Source organism: Oncorhynchus mykiss, chromosome 16 (genome assembly GCF_057628025.1).
Source record: "Oncorhynchus mykiss isolate SJ-2025 chromosome 16, ASM5762802v1, whole genome shotgun sequence".
Taxonomy (NCBI): Eukaryota; Metazoa; Chordata; class Actinopteri; order Salmoniformes; family Salmonidae; genus Oncorhynchus; species Oncorhynchus mykiss.
In genome coordinates, this window is record NC_143037.1 from 52547327 (window position 1) to 52566739 (window position 19413).

At 42.3% G+C, this 19413-nt stretch overlaps 1 protein-coding gene across 2 annotated transcripts in view; it reads right to left on the minus strand.

Annotated features, from left to right (window-relative positions):
• LOC110492202 (beta-catenin-like protein 1) overlaps window positions 1-19413 on the minus strand; it is a 40709-nt gene that overhangs the window by 6843 nt on the left and 14453 nt on the right. For both annotated transcript variants that reach the window (XM_090203232.1, XM_090203231.1), the window contains exons 6-13: window positions 19032-19125; window positions 18337-18428; window positions 18060-18132; window positions 17544-17602; window positions 16025-16173; window positions 13358-13539; window positions 5665-5762; window positions 5329-5409 (exon numbers count right to left, since the gene is read on the minus strand). In XM_090203232.1, coding sequence (XP_090059358.1) covers window positions 5329-5409; window positions 5665-5762; window positions 13358-13539; window positions 16025-16173; window positions 17544-17602; window positions 18060-18132; window positions 18337-18428; window positions 19032-19125 — 828 coding nt within the window. The remainder of the gene's footprint in view (window positions 1-5328; window positions 5410-5664; window positions 5763-13357; window positions 13540-16024; window positions 16174-17543; window positions 17603-18059; window positions 18133-18336; window positions 18429-19031; window positions 19126-19413) is intronic.

The window sequence follows — 19413 nt, forward strand, 5'->3', positions numbered from 1 at the left end:
AGGAGAACAGGCTCGTTCTAATGACTGGAACCAAATGTTTAACAATGCGAAGGGCTCTGTACAGCTCCACATTGACATGATTGGTTGACGGTAGGCGGGGGCGGAACATCCTGTAGAAATAACAAACTCACTTCCTTGACAACAGATCTGCACTGCTCCGTGAAGCATGAATGCCCTGACTTCTGCTGAGGCCGTATCACCGTAAATGCTGCATGGCCATGGATTGACCATGTGCCCAGACGCACAATGCACTTCTCTCTGCTGAACGCGCACACTCCCTTCAATTTGTGCACATTCATTGTATGAATTGTTTGCGTTTGATTGTTGGCGTATATCAATTTCCAATTACCTATATCACCAGTAGTACATATACTGTTATAAATAAGAAATTAAATCTACAATGTTTGTTACTTTGGTTACGGTAATTTCTGTTAATGCATTCAATATTATTATTCCAGTCTTCCCGTTATCATTGTCAGACTGGACACGTTGTTTGCAGAGTGCACAACCTATGCTACATTTGTGAGAAACAAGTTTTGTTTTATTTAATTTGATTTATGAGTTGTCAACTTAGTCATTGTATTTTATATGGAGAACTTCTGTCAATGTTGAGTAAGGGAATGTAGGCATATAAATGTGCCCATTTGGGGATCTGATACTATTTCTGGTTTTCTCAATGAGTTCAAGCAGTAGAACATTTGAGGCGCTAGGACTCCAGTGCTCCAGTGAGCTCCTGCCCAAGTCAAGCACGGCTTCTTATCCCTTGTGCAAAGCCTACAGCTGTGTCTGTCCCGAGCTCACTGGCATGGGAAACTGAGGGCCCAGAATATACAACGTTGCAAGTTCGCTAGCACAAGCATTGGGCTGGACCCACATAAGTTATTAATAGTTGATACAATGTGTCAAGTTCATTGCAGACAGGCCATGTGTAGCCAATGTGATTTACAGGATATTTAATTTTTTAAATCAGGATATTTTCTAACTGCAGACTGCAATGTTTTTATTTGTTGGCACTGTGTAGGCTATTTTTACATAGTTGGCAAAGGCAAAATAAGTTACTTTTTATGTTTGTATTATTTTCAATTAGATTTGGGTAGAATTTTGATTAAACACATGACAATGATTCAGACATGAAAACATTATAATTGAAACTTTCACAAAAACGTGCATGTGAAAACCATAAAAGGCATGCAGATTGGTAGAAATGGTAAGATAAATTGGCATTCCACATGAGAAAGGTCTCCGCTGACTCCTTTAGCCAATTACCAGCTACTTCAAGAGAGTAATGGCAGAACCTGTGAAAGCCAGCAGGAGTGGGAGGAGAACAGTTGGGTCAGGTTCAGGTTTTTTTCTTCTTGTTATCTGTAACTCTGGCGCCCTCGAGGCATTTGTCTAATTTCATCAAACCGTAAGCTTAAAGCATCAGACAAGCTCAATGCATATAGTTGATTTTCAAAAAAAACAAAAACAGGTTTTGTCTATATATGGGAAAAAAACTTTTTGGGACCAATCGATTGGTCCAAAGAACAGACAACTTTTGGTAGACCAACATAGATTTTTGTTTTTTTTGCCGGAGTCAACCCTAATGTTGCTGTATGCTGTAGCGATAAGATTTCCCTTCACTGGAACTCAGGAACCTCGCCCGAACCATGAAAAATAGCCCCAGACTATTATTCCTCCTCTAGCAAACTTTACAGTTGGCACTATGCAGTCGGGCAGGTAGCGTTCTCATGGCATCTGCCAAACCCAGATTTGTCCGTCGGACTGACAGATGGTGAAGCGCGATTCATCACTCCAGAGAACGCTTTTCCACTGCTCCAGAGTCCGGCGAGCTTTACACCACTCCAGCCGACGCTTGAAATAACGCATGGTAATCTTAGGCTTGAGTGCAGCTGCTCGGCCATGGAAACGCATTTCATGAAGCTCCCGGCGAACAGTTCTTGTGCAGACGTTGCTTCCAGAGGCCGTTTGGAACTCAGTAGTGAGTGTTGCAACCGAGGACAGACGATTTTTACAAACTACACGCTTCAGCACTCGGCGGCCCCATTCTGTGAGCTTGTGTGGCCTACCACTTTGCGGCTGAACCGTTGTTGCGCCTAGACGTTTCCACTTCACATTAACAGCACTTACAGTTGACCGGGGCAGCTCTAGCAGGGCAGAAACTTGACGAACTGACTTGTTGGAAATACTATGACGGTGCCAGGTTGAAAGTCACTGAGCTCTTCAGTTCGGGCTATTCTACTGCCAATGTTTGTCTAAGGAGATTGCATGGCTGTGTACTCAATATTATAAACCTGTCAGCAACGGCTGTGGCTGAAATAGCAGAAACCACTAATTTGAAGGGGTGTCCATATACTTTTGTATATATATAGTGCATGCTAGGCTATAGACAAGGTTGGGAAAGGCAAGAGAAAGGCTCATTCTAGACACTTTGAAATCCTTTTCAGCATTGATGCATCCAGTTACAGTGCCTTGGAAAAATATTAATTCCCCTTGTGTTTTTCCTATTTTGTTGCATTACGACCTGTAATTTAAATGAAATTGTATTTGGATTTCATGTAATGGACAGACACAAAATTTGATGAAGTGAAATGAAAAAAATAAAAAAACGGAAGTGTGGTGCGTGCATACCCCCTTTTCTATGAAGCCTCTAAATAAGATCTGGTGCAATCAATTACCTTCAGACGTCACATAATTAGTTAAATAAAGTCCACCTGTGTCCAATCTAAGAGTCACATGATCTCAGTATATATACATCTGTTCTGAAAGGCCCCAGTGCCCGCAATACCACTAAGCAAGGGGCACCATGAAGACCAAGGAGCTCTCCAAACAAATCTGGGACAAAGTTGTGGATTAGTACAGATCAGGGTTGGGTTATAAAAAAATATCGCAGACCAGGCAAGGAGGGCATAATCAGAAAGGCAACAAAGAGACCAAAGATAACCCTGAAGAAGCTCCACAGCGGAGATTGGAGTATCTGTCCATAGGACCACTTAAGCGGTACACTCCACAGAGCTGGGCTATACAGAAGAGTGGCCAGAAAAAAGCCATTGCTTAAAGAAAATAATAAGCAAACACATTTGGTGTTCGCCAAAAGTCATGTGGGTGACTCACCAAAGATATGGAAGAAGGTACTCTGGTCAGATGAGACTAAAATTGAGCTTTTTGGCCATCAAGGAAAACGCTATGTCTGACGCAAACCCAACACCTCTCATCACCCCGAGAACATCCCTACAGTGAAGTGTGGTGGCAGCATCATGCTGTATCGGCAGGGACTGGGAAACTGGTCAGAATTGAAGGATGCCGCTAAATACTGGGAAATTGTTGAGGGAAATCGGTTTCAGTCTGCCAGAGACTGGGACGGAGGTTCACCTTCCAGCAGGACAATGACCCTAAGCATACTGCTAAAGCAAAACGAGTGGTTTAAATATTTAAATTTTTTGAAATGGCCTAGTCAACGCCCAGACTTCAATCCAATTGAGAATCTGTGGTATGACTTAACGATTGCTGTACACAAGCAGAACCGATCCAACTTGAAGGAGCTGGAGCAGGTTTGCCTTGAAGAAGGGGCAAAAATCCCAGTGGGTAGATGTGCCAAGCTTATGAGACATACTCCAAGAGACTTGCAGCTGTAATTGCTGCAAAAGGTAGCTCTACAAAGTACTGACTGAGGGTGGGTGAATAGTTTTGCACACTCAAGTTCTGTTTTTTTGTCTTATTTCTTCAAAGTGGTAGGCATGTTGTGTAAATCAAACGATACTACCAGCCTGTAAGGCAACAACATAGGAAAAATGCCAAGGGGGTGAACACTTTCGCAAGTTACTGTATGAATGCTGTTTGCATGTAGAATGTGCAGCCCTGTATGTCTATAGCATGACCATTAGGATAGTGTGGCTACTAGAGGAGCTGCAGGTAGTTAGACTACTCCTCGTTCCCTGCCTGCAGTCAGCAGAGACCTGACTAACCTGACAGGGGCTACAGCTGTAATTACTTGTCGGCGCTAATCAATTTCACAGCAACTTAGCACCGTCATCTCTCTGCCTCGGCCTGCCTCGAAAGCAGAAATGAGAGAGAGTGGGTGAGGAGTTGGGGGGGGGGGCAGACGTGGGGACTAGTGCCTTAACACAACCTTTAAATAGAAGATGAGATGAGTTTAATCAAATGCAAACAACTGATATTTCCAGGTTCTCAGTACTGCACTGAGGAATTTTGCCATATTGTGGTCGGTCTCAGACAGGTTTTACTTTAATCAATTTCCAAGAGCATCATTATTATCACCAAGAAAGAGGGATGAGGGAGGGGAAATAAGCAGCTTATAAAATTCAGGTCCGGAGGACTCCTCTGATGACGAGAAGTATCCTCCTGCGGAGTAGAAAAGGAAAACATTTTGCTTACCCTAAAAAATAACACCTGAACGAGAGTGGACTAATAAAAACAGAACCGCTGACGGCAGCCAGTTGTACAAAGGAAGTGGAAGGGGCACAGGACACAGCAGGAAATGGCATCTTTAAAGATAGACATGAGAGAAGATCCCAGACAGGACTGAAATAACAAAGTATTAGTTACCTACGTTTCTTCAATCTGTAATGAAACTAAATATATTCTCATTTTGAACAATGTACTAGGGCTATCCATGTGCATCAAGATAGTGAAGACAGAAAATGTGTTCTTTGGGTGTCACTTGGTCATACTTGCACTCAAAAGTAATGGGGAATGTCAAGCCGTGTCAAGCTGTCACCCTTTAATTTACAATGTCAAATCAATGGGGGTCAAATAAAATAATTTCTCATCAGATATGAATCTTAAAGCCATTTCCCTCTTAAAACTCTACCTTCTCCTGTTCTCTCTCTCCTGCTGGAGAAGATAATTCTCTTATCTGGCTCTTTCCATCTGGCTGAGGGAGCACAGCACAGTCTGGGCCTCACATTCTCTGGGATCACAGGGTATCAGACTCAAACACTGCCTTGCTTACCTGTGGCTGATCGGATCTCATTGGGCATCTCTGCCTGTAACAATGGAGGGGGATTCCAGCCAAAAAAAGCAAGCAGACATAACCCTCACACAGCAACATATTCTGAGTGGGTCCATGCAGCAGAAGCTGGGGAGTTAACGTAGATAATAACATTATATTTGGGCATTGGATTTAAATCAAGGATTCCAGCCTCTCTCCAAGCTAGCCCCTAGTCCTGAAGTTGTGACAATTACAAGTCTATCTAAAATGACTCTTCTTATCTGGACACTTATCTGCCCTTGTTTCAGAATTATTGTCAACCGAGGTTAGAATTCAGGCTGTTGGTAGCGGAGGGGGGGTAGGGGTAGGACCCTTACATGTTTCTCTCCTTCAATCCTCTTGTCAGCCAGCTGAACAGCTTCCAGGTACTTAAAATGCAGCTCCATCAGTCTATCAACCTGTAGGACAGAGGGAGAAGACATCAGACACCAATACAAGGAACTATGCATACAAAATCCCCAGGTAGTGAGAAAATAGAATTCAGACAGTCAGAGGCAGGCATGTAGTATGTCTACGACCGTGTCTGTAGAACTACTCAGGTAGACTGTTGTCTCGAGAACTTAACATGCAAAACCCGAACAATGGGGCACATTATTCCTTATGAACTTTCAGAATTTTTTATCTGCACAGTGGTGGATCTGTGAAGATCTCACCTTCTCACAGTCATTCTCTGTGAACTTGCTGAGGAGCCTCGTCCTCTGCTGGGCTTTCAAGTTCCGCAGGCAGGAAGCAATGATGGAACACACGTGTTCTGCAAAGGGAAAATAACAATATCAGTTCCACTGTGGCTTCACCAAGGTAGCTCAGCTTCATCTTCATGAGGTGTTAGAAGTAGCCTAGTGTTATTGAACCCACAGTGCTAATATTATACTGTACGTAAAAATAATATGCATTTTCAGTATTCATAGGAGCAACAGACTATTGTAAAACGGATTATATTCCAAGATCAGGTTACAGTCTGGCAGTGGCAGGAATGGAAACACAATGATTAGGACTGATGATAATTTGCTATTACTATGCAGAGAGAAGCATGGAAAATCTTAGCAGGGAAAAAATACAATGTAATGAAATTTAAAAATTAATTTTCATTAAAGACTTGCTGTAATGTTCCACAACCGTTATGCTTGTCATTGAATATAATTTTCTGGTGGTGATAAAAAAGTCCTTCTGTATAGGGTGTGTGGCCATTTAATGAGCCTGTGCTCCAAAATCTCTGGTTAATTGACAAAATTAGTAACAAAAGGCAATTGGTCCTACGAGTGCTATTGTTAACCTAATAACCAAAACACACTTCACAGAACATTTACTCTACCCCAGTGACACACCACTTTTGTTCCAGCTTACACCTGCATCTGACATTTAGACCTAAATCTGACTAAATAATATGCTTATGAATAGGCCACACACAAAATACTAAAACAAAAGACGGAAAAATAACAGTTACATGCTGATATGAAACTGTAATTTGACAATTAATAAGAGGTCAATTTCTAAGTTCAATTTATCTTGGAAGTTGCTAAGCAACAAGCACAAGACTTGATTCTATTTTGGTTTAAGACTCATCTTCAGGAAGGTGCTCAATACTGCTCTCCCATGTGCCACTTATCAACACATTTTGCAAGAGATAAATGCCATACAAAGCAAGCCCACAACTCTATTCACTAGTTTTATAATTAACTGTTTGTGTTTATTATGATAGGTTTTACCATCTTAAGCTAATGTCAACAAGTGGACTGTCTACACATAATGAGGGGAATACAACTTCCGGGGACATTAGTTTGTCAACATAAGCCGAGTGGTAATTGTTGTCAGCACCTTGACACCACCGTGGGATGTTATTGATCGCTACTGGGCACTCTACACAAACAAGATCGATGCTGATTAAGACATACCCTTGTCATCCAGTGAGGGAGTGTCGTTAGACTACTGATGGCATGGGAGTTGCTGTCACTTCTCAAGCTTTAGGAGCTACACCATGCTGATCAGAAACCTTCAGCTTTTTTTTAAATGAAAATGAACAGCCAAACAACTGAGCAAGGCAAGTATACATGACCAAAGATATACATTTCAATGGAAAAATATCACCCACCCTCTTATTATAAACTCATATTTTGGCAGTCACAGTGATAGGCCTATTTCCCCACTAAATACTGTACAATAAGAGGGATATCAAATTCAGGAAGTAAACAAACAGAGGCAGCATGTACATCAAACAGCACCACAGAAAGGAAGTGCTGTCTCAGCTCTCCCCATCTCCAGAGGACCAGTGTTACATGGGCACAGTGGGAGTGTGATGGCTGGGTGGGTAAATTAGGACATCATTAAAGCTAGTATAAGAAGTGCCTCTGGTGAAGGACTGGGACCACTGCAAAGACTCCCTGGGCTGAGCTGCAGAAGGCTGTGGAAGAAGTACTAGTCTGCAGTCGGTGGCAGTTCAACTCAAAGTCTGAGTATGTTACAGTACCACTTGGGTTGTGTCTTAAATGCCACCCTATTCCTTATATAGTTCAATACTTTTAACAAAAGCCATGGGCCCTGGTCATAAGTAGTGCACTATATCAGGTATAGGTTTCCATTTCAGATGCAGCCCTGGCCTTTACCCTAGGCCAGATCTGCTCCTCTCGAATGAGTGTCTTCACTACGGCACACTCCAGAGCCCCTCAATGAGAAAAGCCATTAGCCACAGGGCCATGGTCGCAGTGTGACATTCCACAGCCTGATCGTTACACCCCAAGTGATAGAAGGCTTCAGCTTGAACACCTAGCAGTAATAACAGCTCCATTAAATGTATGTAACTTATATGATGAATTTCTGCTGATAAATAGCCTACTGCAGGTTTTAGGCCTACTTACGGCATGTAATCCTATTGGTTTGTTTGGTTTTGACGGGTTCCTGTTACAGTAAATTGCACAAAGCAAAACCTTGCCACCTGTCAGGCCACTTTCTGTACCCACACTTGGATGGTTCCACGTGGTTGGTGCAACTGAGGGGTTGTTCATCTAAATGCTTTCAAAGAATAGAGGCTCTTCATTATTTGAAAAAATTATAATATGGTCCGTAAGATAACATAACTAGTGTAAGATAACATAACTAGTGTAAGATAACATAACTAGTGTAAGATAACTAGTTTAAGATAACTAGTGTAAGATAAGATAACTAGTGTAAGATAACATAACTAGTGTAAGATAACATAACTAGTGTAAGATAACATAACTAGTGTCGAAATAAAAGGAATGGGTGAACGTGCTTAATTTTTTTAATACAGTATGGTTGATTAACTGTATTGTTAATGATTTATTCAACTCTCTCCGTATCACGATTCTATAAAACACCCGGCAGACCAATGTAATTTCAGTGAACAAATTGGGGGGTGGTCACAATAAAACATTTTTTTTTTACCGCTATCAGTTACCTTCTGATGAGTCCCATGACGGTTCGGACGCTACAGAAGTTGGCTCATCAGACGAGTCAACGGAGAACACCATCGTATTCGTGAGAGTCTCATCTTTCCAGAGTGGTCATATTAGTTTGTACTCCAAACTGTTCGGATGGAACAGACATTTTCATGAGAAAAACGATTTCAGGACGTCTCATGGTCAACAAACACCGCTGTAGCTTGGCCTCTTTCCACCGTAGATGTGGAAGGACGACAGAAATCTCAATTCACCGCATCTGCCCATGTTAAAACTGGCAGATTTTGATGGGGATTTTTGTATTTATTATTGGCCTCCCGAGTGGCGCAGTTGTCTAAGGCACTGCATCACAGTGTAAGAGATGTAACCCCCCCAAAAAAATCTAAATCAAATCAAAGTTTCTTTGTCACGTGCGCCGAATACAATACAAAATAGTCCGGGTAGCCATTTGATTACCTGTTCAGGAGTCTTATGGCTTGGGGGTAAAAACTGTTGAGAAGCCTTTTTGTCCTAGACGGCACTCCGGTACCGCTTGCCATGCGGTAGTAGAGAGAACAGTCTATGAATGCGGTGGCTGGGGTCTTTGACAATTTTTAGGGCCTTCCTCTGACACCGCCTGGTGTGGAGGTACTGGATGGCAGGCAGCTTAGACCCAGTAATGTTCTGGGCCGTACGCACTACCCTCTGCAGTGCCTTGCGGTCAGAGGCCGAGCAATTGCCGTACCAAGCAGTGATGCAACCAGCATGCAACCATGCTCTAGATGTTGCAACTGTAGAACCTTTTGAGGATCTCAGGACCCATGCCAAATCTTTGTAGTTTCCTGAGGGGGAATAGGCTTTGTCGTGCCCTCTTCACGTCTGTCTTGGTGTGTTTGGACCATTCTACTTTGTTGTTGATGTGGACACCAAGGAACTTGAAGCTCTCAACCTGCTCCACTACAGCCCTGTTGATGAGAATGGGGGCGTGCTCGGTCCTCCTTTTGCTGTAGTCCACAATCATCTCCTTAGTCTTGGTTACGTTGAGGGATAGGTTGTTATTCTGGCACCACCCGGCCAGGTCTCTGACCACCTCCCTATAGGCTGTCTCGTCGTTGATCAGGTCTACCACTGTTGTGTCATCTGCAAACTTAAATGATGGTGTTGGAGTCGTGCCTGGCCATGCAGTCGTGGGTGAACAGGGAGTACAGGAAAGGACTGAGCACGCACCCCAAATGTCAGTTAATCGCCTAGCACTAGTTAATGGACTCATGCAACTAAACTAAAACACAATGGTATATCAAATACAGGCACGCTGTGTTCCAGAATTACACATAATAACGGTTTAACCCCATTCGCTCAATACAGGTAGGCCACATTAAGGCCAACTGTTCATTAGACATGACCTAGAAAAATTATGCAGATCCTCCCGTTTGAATACAACATCTATTAGCCTTATCAAAAGGCAAATCACAACAAGACATAGCATACTATAGACTGCAATGTTGGTCTCAGGTCTCCCAATTGATCAGCAGCATGGTTGCTTCTGCTGCTGGTTTCTCATAGGCTCACCACACCGCTCGCACACGTCGCTCGCGTGCGAGTGTTGCAAAATACATTTAGAAATCTGTTATTCAATTATAGCACCCACACTGTTCGCTCGCACGTGTCAACAAGCGTCTGCGTTGCCACAGGCTAAAATATAAGTAATACTATGAAAGTTTAGATACCAATCACCATATAAGTTAAACGATGAAAAGGCCTGGAAGGAGGAGAGACGACTAGAAATGACTCGGTTGACTGTTTTATGTGTGGATTATTTGTCTGAGTAGAAGACCTTGTGCACTTCAGGTAAAATAACAACAATGTTTATATCCCAGGACAAATTAGCTAGCAACAGCAAGCTAGCTAAATAGGACAAATTAGCTGGCAAGTGTAAGCTAACTATGTTTAATGCTTTTTGACCCGTTCCCAAACTATGTAATTGGTTCAGAGTTTGTTTTGATATTTTAACCTGAGTGTTGTGATCGCGTTTGGTGTGGGGGGGGGGGGGGGGGGGGGGCAAAATAAATATATGCACGATGGCGGTTTGGGTTCCGTGTCAGAGTTGCTCAATGCAGCAGTGTGCTTGACCAGCTCTAACTGCTTCCTCTCCTCCTTGGTGAATAATGAGAGGAAACGCACAACTCATCATCAACTTAAAAAAAAAGACTACACCGCCACCCCACTACCACCATGCCAATCCATAGTGCCCCATCTTCCATAAATCAGCAGCAGGAGAGAACAACACAATGCTTTCCATAGCCCCTGCAGCAGAGTGGTGGACAAGTGAAAAACATTAATGAGGAAATAATACCAATCTCTGGGAGAGCTAGCATAGCGTCGGCTGTGAACAGTCTCAGTCTAGAATGGTGATCAGATTCATGGGTGAGGAGCTCCAAGTACCAGAGACTTTCTATTCCAGTCCAAGAGAACCAGAACAAGGTGACGCAATTTGACAAAGAAATGGTCCATGTTACTGCTGTATTACCATGATTAACACCTATTGAAAATATAATCTACAAAGTAAAACTGCTACACGTCAACCTAGAGCAGCCATTAAAGTTAGAATCCGTAGCGGTGATAATGCCACGCCTGTTTTTGATATTACAACAAGGGCGTCGGACCTCATTGCACTCGCGATTTAACAGTAGAGTATGTACTACATTTTCATTTTTGTTACCTTAATGCTGGAGCTCCTCTCTGTCGTTTCATAAAAACAATAACAAATGTGCCTGGGGCAGCCAGCGGCGATTTTTCACCTAATGCAGATCTCAGCTTTAAGTTAACATGCAAATAGCAAAGAGGGCCACGCTGCAATTGAGCTCAGAGGAGCAGTAGAGGTTAAGGGTGACAGGTCCTGACAGCTCGCCGCTGGGGAGAGATTGAACCAGAACCAGCCGTGCCCTGAGGAAAGCAATCAACCCTTAAGAGTAGACCACAGGCACCTCTGCAAAGTACAGGCTCCCATCTATACGGTCTGAGGATCCCACTATACCTGACTAGAATAGTCCAGGGGAAGAATTCACTGACATGGCTGGGCTGTACTTCATAAGGTATTTTGATTGTCGACACCCATGTGATGCCTACACTATGGCTCCTATCACTGCTGGGTATCAGCAACAATGAAATGGATTGACCAAGTTTCAAACCAATTCAAAAGAGATTTGTATGCAGGTATGCATGAGTTCCCCATTATCATAATCCCTCATTGACAACACAGGAGACTGAACAGGGCTGTAATACAGCAACTATTCATCCAGCTTGAGTTCAAAGGATTGAGACTACTGGTAGATTAAAACCAGTGTGATATTGTGCACTGATCACAATAATTGTTAACTAGACCGATCACCTGAAACAAAGTGATCTCCTAGAAACACATCTACTACAGCTCCTCTTCTGTCATTTCAGTATGACGTGGAAACGGGAATCCTAGAGACATTAAAGAAACACTCCAAGGCATTAACTCAACATCAAAGGAAAACAAAACAGACTATAAAAGGGCTGTGGTCAAAACTATTGTGCTGCTGGATGTAAATGAGCTGTTTACTTCTGTTCTACCACACGGTGTGCATCATTAGCTTGCTAAATATAGTCTGCCACTGTCTGTACATCTAGAATCTCATTCAATCTATGCACAACATTAGGACATGGAGATGAATACAGATCTAAAAAGGCAGGCTATCGGCTATCTGCAATATTTTCTTATAACATCTTCTCTTGATTATCTTTTGTATAAAAATGTCTGACAATTCGCAGCCATTGGGCCGCAGTATATTTTCAGAGGCGATTTCATGGGGATCAATCTCTCTGTATATGATAGAGAGAGGGGTTTGGAGAGCGCTTTGCCTCTTAATTACTTACACTCATGTGTAGCCGCTGATAATTAATTAATCTATGACTGCATTGTGTTATTCTTCAGAACCAATTTTCGCATCCGTTTTTCAATTACAGCAAAGGAGGATCCACTCTAGGTCTAATTACTGTCACATGCTATATGACAAATCCTATGGTCATGTGGAAATCATATGCCCTCAAAACAATAGCAATTTAATACGCATTCTAAAATGTCACTGCTATTTTATGAAAGAGCCACGACTCAAAATGTTGCAAAAGTGCTAAATAGTGCTTACACTACTATATAATTGGTTGTCACTCAAAATAATATATAAAAACACAAATGTTGTAAGGACACATCTTAGTCAATAAATTATGCTATGCATTAGGAACATGTCTAGGCATACGAAAAGGATTATTATAGTCCAAGGGTACGTTACTAGCAGTAGTCCACTGTTCTATAACCTAGATGTCCTCCTGCCTCAGCATACAATTACTCTAAGCATTAAAAGTGGGACACAGCAGTGTAACCATACTTCATGGCTGGCTGGCTTGGCTGTGACTAGTGGGAGGTTCATCAGTGGGAGCACCAGGGGGATAAGCTTTAGCAGGCCCTGTTATCTCAGGCTATTCTGCAGGTCTCAGGTTAATTCATTCTGTCCCCCAGATGAAGGAGACAGACAAAGGAAGCCAATTTGTTCACCTTGGGTGGGCTGTCAGGACGTATGAAATATAATTAGAGAGAGAGATGTTTTCCTGTTGGTTGACCACCTCATCAAAAGGGGGAGGGGAGGGTGGCTGATAAGCATTTTCTTATTTCACAACGCAAGTGTGGTTTCTGAGAAGAAAATCAAACAAATGAGTCAAAGCTATATTGATAACAAATCGACAGACTAAAAAAACCATGAAACAAACCTGATTCGATCTCCTGCCATGGCAAATTGTGTTTTGGGTACTCAGTGGGACAGTTGTAAGCTTTTGCAGATTTTGCTGAGGAAATATCTACTGTAATGTAACTTCAGACAAACAATAATTTCTTGTTTCCAATGGAAATTTGGAGTTTATAGAGAAATTAGTAAACCTTCATGTTCTTTGTCTACTGTCCCAGCTTTCCTCATCTTTTTAGGGGTCTTCATGAACAGGGGGAAGATGGTCCTCAGGCCCAGGATGTCCACAAACTTGTGGCAGTCATCAGAACCCTCTGGGCCAATCATGCCGTGGTCTAAGACCTTCAGAGCGCTGGTCCGAGACATTTTCTTTTCCCTGGGGAGTGTACAAAAAAAAAATTAACATTTCAGAAGGGCTCAACTATCTCTGGCACAACAGCTAGCTCACAGCATGTTCATGATGGACTTTTGCCAGGCACACATACTTAGTGAGCTAGCAACATGGAGTCCCTCTCCGTTATCTAAATCTATTGGCAGTCCTTTAAAGATAACTCCTCATAACACAACGTTTCTGCAGCTTATGGAGGTAGTCATTTTTTTTTACAAAGTTAAAAGGGTTTTAAGAATGCAGAGGCAATTATAAAGATGCCTTCAACCGTGTTCCTAAGCTCATATTGCAAACCCCTTGATAAAGCCTAACCTCTACAAAAATAGAGAAAAGTATTAAAGCAGAGGTGCAGAACTTATGATTCTGTGAATCTCAAGGGAAGTGAAAAGAGAGTTACACGTTCCTCCCTAGATAACCCATTCGGAAAGCTTTCTCCTGTGGATGATATAAAAGTGAGTTTTGCATTGCTATAATTATACTGAACAAAAATATGAATGCAACATGTAAAGTGTTGGTCCCATGTTTAATGAACTGAAATAAATGATCACAGAAATGTTCCATATGCACAAGCTTTTTTAAATTTTTTAATTTTTTTAACTTCCCTGTTAGTGACCATTTCTCCTTTGCCAAGATACTCCATCCACCTGACAGGTGTGGCATATCAAGAAGATTATTAAACAGCATGATCATTACACAGGTGCACCTTGTGCTGGGGACATAAAACGCCACTGTAAAATGTACAGTTTTGTCACACAATGCCACAGGTGTCTCAAGTTTTGAAGGAGCGAAAATCATGAGGCCCATGTTTATTAAGTTATCTGTGACTAACAGATGCACATCTGTATTCCCAGTCACGTGAAATCCATAAATCCATGTTCCGCTTATACTTTTGTTCAGTATAGATGTCGATGTGTGTGTAAATCCAGCTGTCTGCCAGGCGTCGGCATGATGATTAGAGCTTGGGCATGGAGGGTTTCATAAATGCGTGTAACGTCTATTTATTGCTCTTTAAGGTCAATGTCATGGTGCTCCAGCGCCGTGTCGACTGATTGACTGGACTGGCAGCTGAGCAGAGTCAGAGACGTGTTTTGTGAAAAAAGACACTCAACCCTGTCAATGTACATACAGTGCATTCGGAAAGTATTCAGACCCCTTCACTCATCCCACAGTTTGCTACGTTACAGCCTTATTCTAAAATTGATTAAATACATGTTTTTCCTCATCAATCTACACACAATACCCAATTATGACAAAGCAAAAACAAGTTTAGAAATTGTTGCAAATGTATTCAAAATAAACATAAATACCTTATTTACATAAGTATACAGACCCTTTGCTACGAGACTGGAAATTGAGCTCAGGTACATCCTGTTTCCATTAATCATCCTTGAGATGTTTTTACAACTTGATTGATTCAATTGATTTAACATGATTTGGAAAGGCACACACCTGTCTATATAAGGTCCCACAGATGACTGTGCATGTCAGAGCAAAAACCAAGCCATGAGGTTGAAGGAATTGTCTGTGGAGCTCCGAGACAGGATTGTGTCGAGGCACAGATCAAGATTGAACTCTTTGGCCTGAATGGCAAGTGTCACATCTGGAGGAAACCTGGCACCATCCCTACGGTGAAGCATGGTGGTGGCAACATCATGCTGTGGGGGTGTTTTTCAGTGGCAGGGGCTGGAAGAATAGTCAGGATCGAGTAAAAGATGAACAGAGCAAAGTACAGAGTGATCCTTGATGAAAATCTGCTCCAGAGCGCTCTAGTCTAACAGGACAACGACCCTAAGCACACAGCCAAGACAATGCAGGAGTGGCTTCGGGGCAAGTCTCTAAATGTCATTGAGTGGGCCAGCCAGAGCCCAGACTTGAACCCAGTCGAACATCTCTGGAGAGACCTGAAAATATCTGAGCAGCGACACTCCCCATCCAACCTGACAGAGCTTGTGAACATCTGCAGAGAAGGATGGGAGAAACTCCCCAAATAAAGGTGTGCCAAGCTTGTAGCGTCATACCCAAGAAGACTCATGGCTTTACTTTCAACAAAGTAAAAGGGTCTGAATACGTGTGTAAATGTGATATTGTCATTTAGTTTTAATACATTAGCAATCATTTCTAAAAACCTGGTTTTCGCTTTGTCATTATGTGGTAGTGTGTGTAGATTGATGAGGAAAAACATTTAATTTAAATCAGTTTTAAAATAAGGCTGTAACATAACAAAAATGTGGATAAAGTGAAGAGAACTGAATACTTTCCGAATGCACTGTAAATCCCTACTTAGATATCAGATCACCAGTGACCAGTGTGAATTGAAAGGAGGGTTTAAAAAAGGTCTAGATCCAAGCCAAATACCTCCTTTGAGGAGGTACTTAGATGGTTTGTTTCAACCAACAGCTTAGGACATTCAATTACTGAAATATTAAAAACAGAGCTGTGTGTGTGTGGAGGTGTTCAACATGAAGGACTTTACCTAAGCATGAGGTTCATAAGCTGCAGACCCTCTCCCCTGAGGAAGCGGTCCCGGTTGGCAGCCAGCATCAGACAGGAGCACAGGGCATCAAACAGGTTCTCCATCATCTCCTGCTCCTCTGCCGTGGCTGGGTTGTGCCGCTTGAACACCTGAAGTAGAATGACACCCACAGTTCATCACCAGGGTTGGGTAGGTTACTTTCTAAATGTAATCCGTTAGTTATTAGTTACCTGTCCCTGTCCAACACTTATTAGTAACATAACACTTCAGAGTAATGTAATCTGATTACATAATTTTAGATGACTTCCCCTTAAGAGGCATTAGGAGAAGACAAAAGTTAAAATTACCAATTGAACAACATATATTGTGGGATAAATAGATGTTAAGGGTTTACACAGCTGGCCATAAATGGATGTTGCATTTTACTTCATGGGTTGGTTATGTATTAATCCATTGGTTTCTACAACAGACAATAATAGTAATAATACAATTATGCTCTCTTTACATTACAAACCAAAGTCTGGAAATCTGACAGTCATTCCAATTAATATAATATCCATGATCTTCAAAAACAGGACTTGGAAATAAGGATTTATAATAAGGATTTATTAGCCTACTCTGTTTATGATTTTGTGATTTTTTGGATTGGGCTCATTGTTTCGAGTTGAAAAATAAATGCTGCCCTCATGGAAGTAGTGCTTTGAGCACTACCGAAAAGTCCCTTTTGCATGTGAGAAATTAATGACATATGCTGCATTTGCTATAGGCCTATTGTTTACGCTTTTGTTGGTGACACTGATATCGTGATAATTTGCAGCTGTTTAAGTCAATCAAAAGTGTGTGAGTTTGAACATATGTCCATTAGGCTTATAGAATAATTTTTTGAATCAGCACAAATTTGATTGAGCAACAAAAGCCCCACTCGTGGTCTTCTTAAATTTAACTTGTCTTTGACTATATGGAGCACAAAACCACAGAGGAGTTTAGAAGGGAGGAACTCTGATTTGAATGTCATTGAGAAAACAGAAAGTTGAAAAAAAATAAAAAATCACAAACATCCTTTCTGAATTTGAAAGTAGTCATCTAGTTTTCAAAAGTACAATATCATTGCCCTCGGAACTAAGGACACACTGAAATCCTTGCAACCGGCATCGCCAACAAGGTGGAGAGACTTACAAAGCAAAGCAGAAGATCTGTCTAGCATCAAGTTACATTTCAAAATCTTATTAATTTGCATTAGACAGCATTATACTGGAGACCTTGAATATATCAAATATTATAATACACAGCCAAAAGAATCCTGCACATAAGGCTAATCTAACTGAGGTTGTGTTCAAGTGAGGATGAAGTGGGTATCGCTAGATCACTACTGTAAAGAACACACCGTTCTTATGAGCTGCTGAAACTTCAACAGTGTGACGTAAGGTGTGTGTGAGAGAGACAATGATGAATCAGAGAGAGGAGGAGGAGCAGTAGAAAGTGTGAACAGACAGGTTGGTAAAATCCCTAGGAGTCTTACAGAGAGCTGCTGCAGTAAAACGTCAATCCCATCCAGCTCCCCCAAGAGCTCCCTGGTGCCTGGAGGTAGGTAGGTAGGTGTAGAGAGAGCGTGAGAGAGAGAGAAACTTAAAATATTGTGGACATAAACATTGACAAACATAGTTAGAGCGGGACGGTGGGAGACGGTGAATCGATCGAGGCAGCACAACCAACCCAGGCAGCTAAACTCACTTAGAGGGGGAGACCGAGAAGAAAATTAGATAGGACAGAATATCAATGTGGCCCGGTGCATTATTGTTCTGGACATAGTGCCTGACTGTCATCCAGCAGCACTACGAGGCCTTCTGGACCTAGCCACTCAGAAACTAACAAAAGTATACTTTAACCAGTCATGTTACTCTACAATTTTGGTCCACAGACAGAGTAATCCCACTAACCACCTCTGTGGCAATGTTTATTCGACAATAACACATTCGACTGGAGCAGTTTTCATCACTTTGTACAGCAAGTAGAGGAGAAAGGGCTGTAAATTTACTGTCATTGTTTTGAAGCAAGATAGCCAAGATTTCACTGCAGTACAGCTTGTTAGCGTCGAATGGAATCTTTGCCTGAAAGAGAAAAGGGGGGGGGGGGGGGGGGGGGGTGAATGCCAAAATCAGTGACAGCATAAGCAATTGAAAGCCTATATGCTGTACTGTAGGTACAGGTCTAGAACAGACATTTTCAATGAGACATACCCAACCAGCCTGCAAAAACCTCTACTTAAAGCATCAATAAACCATGGATTGTGTCATTTTCAGTCATATCCTCACCTTTATTCTCTTTAGCAACCACTGCATGAGTCCTTGCTGAGCTGCTTCTGTGCACAGGCCAGGCCTGAACTCTGCCATGTTCTCAATGATGGCTGATGGGAGAGAAGAGAGGCGAATGAGGCTTTCAGATTATGACAGCACCTCGCTGAGAAGTATAGAGGTCTCAGATTCCTTTGCTAATACTTGCATTATAAAGCCGTCTGAGACACCTTATATCTCAATCAGCCAGGAGAAGGTCGGCAAAACCCCAGAGAGAGAGAGAAGTAAAGATGGGAGGAGGGGGGGCAGAGAGACGACAGAAGGACAAGGAGAGGGAGCAATATAGGCCTGCTGGAGAAGAGGGAAGCCTTTATCACTAATTCCAGCTGAGCAGACAGCAGACACCATCCTGGAGGACATGAGCCTCTGAGCCCCAACCACGAAGCAGACAAAAGGCTTATTCAAGCCTGGAGAACTGCCTTGATAAGACGCCATCAAAACACTAGGAGCACTGAGCCCAAATGTAATGATTAAATAATCGGAACGTGTTTCTTCTATGTGAATAGAGTGGAGGGCATCCCACTGATTCACAAACCGTTAGGACATGATATGACAAACAGATTTTCAGACTATGGGCTAAAACTGCTCCACGCCAGCATTTACAAACATTTAAATAATCCCCATATTTTGTCCAATCATTCTGCAGTGGGTCTTACCTAATGTGTTGTAGACTCCATCTGCCTCCTCCTTCACCTGCTCATCCAGCCTCTCCATGTTCTGCACCAGAAGGGCCACAACCTGTCCCTCCAGCTACAGTTAGAGAAGAAGACAGGCTGTTTATCACAGCATTATGGAATACTGTGTGGTTGAGTGACAACAATAAAGGCTCAGGCCTAATTTCCGTTGCTAACTTATAAGTCATAAGACCAGAGTGATTTGACCTTTGCCTCCTTGGTCTTTCTAAATGTCAGCCGACATTATGATGGGGTACTCAACCTTTCCCAGAAAACCGCCAATAACTTTGCTGCTGATAAAGTGAGTGCAAAGGGAGGGCTAAGGCTTCCGCATGCTTCATTTGGAAACGAACGAGTGTGCTTG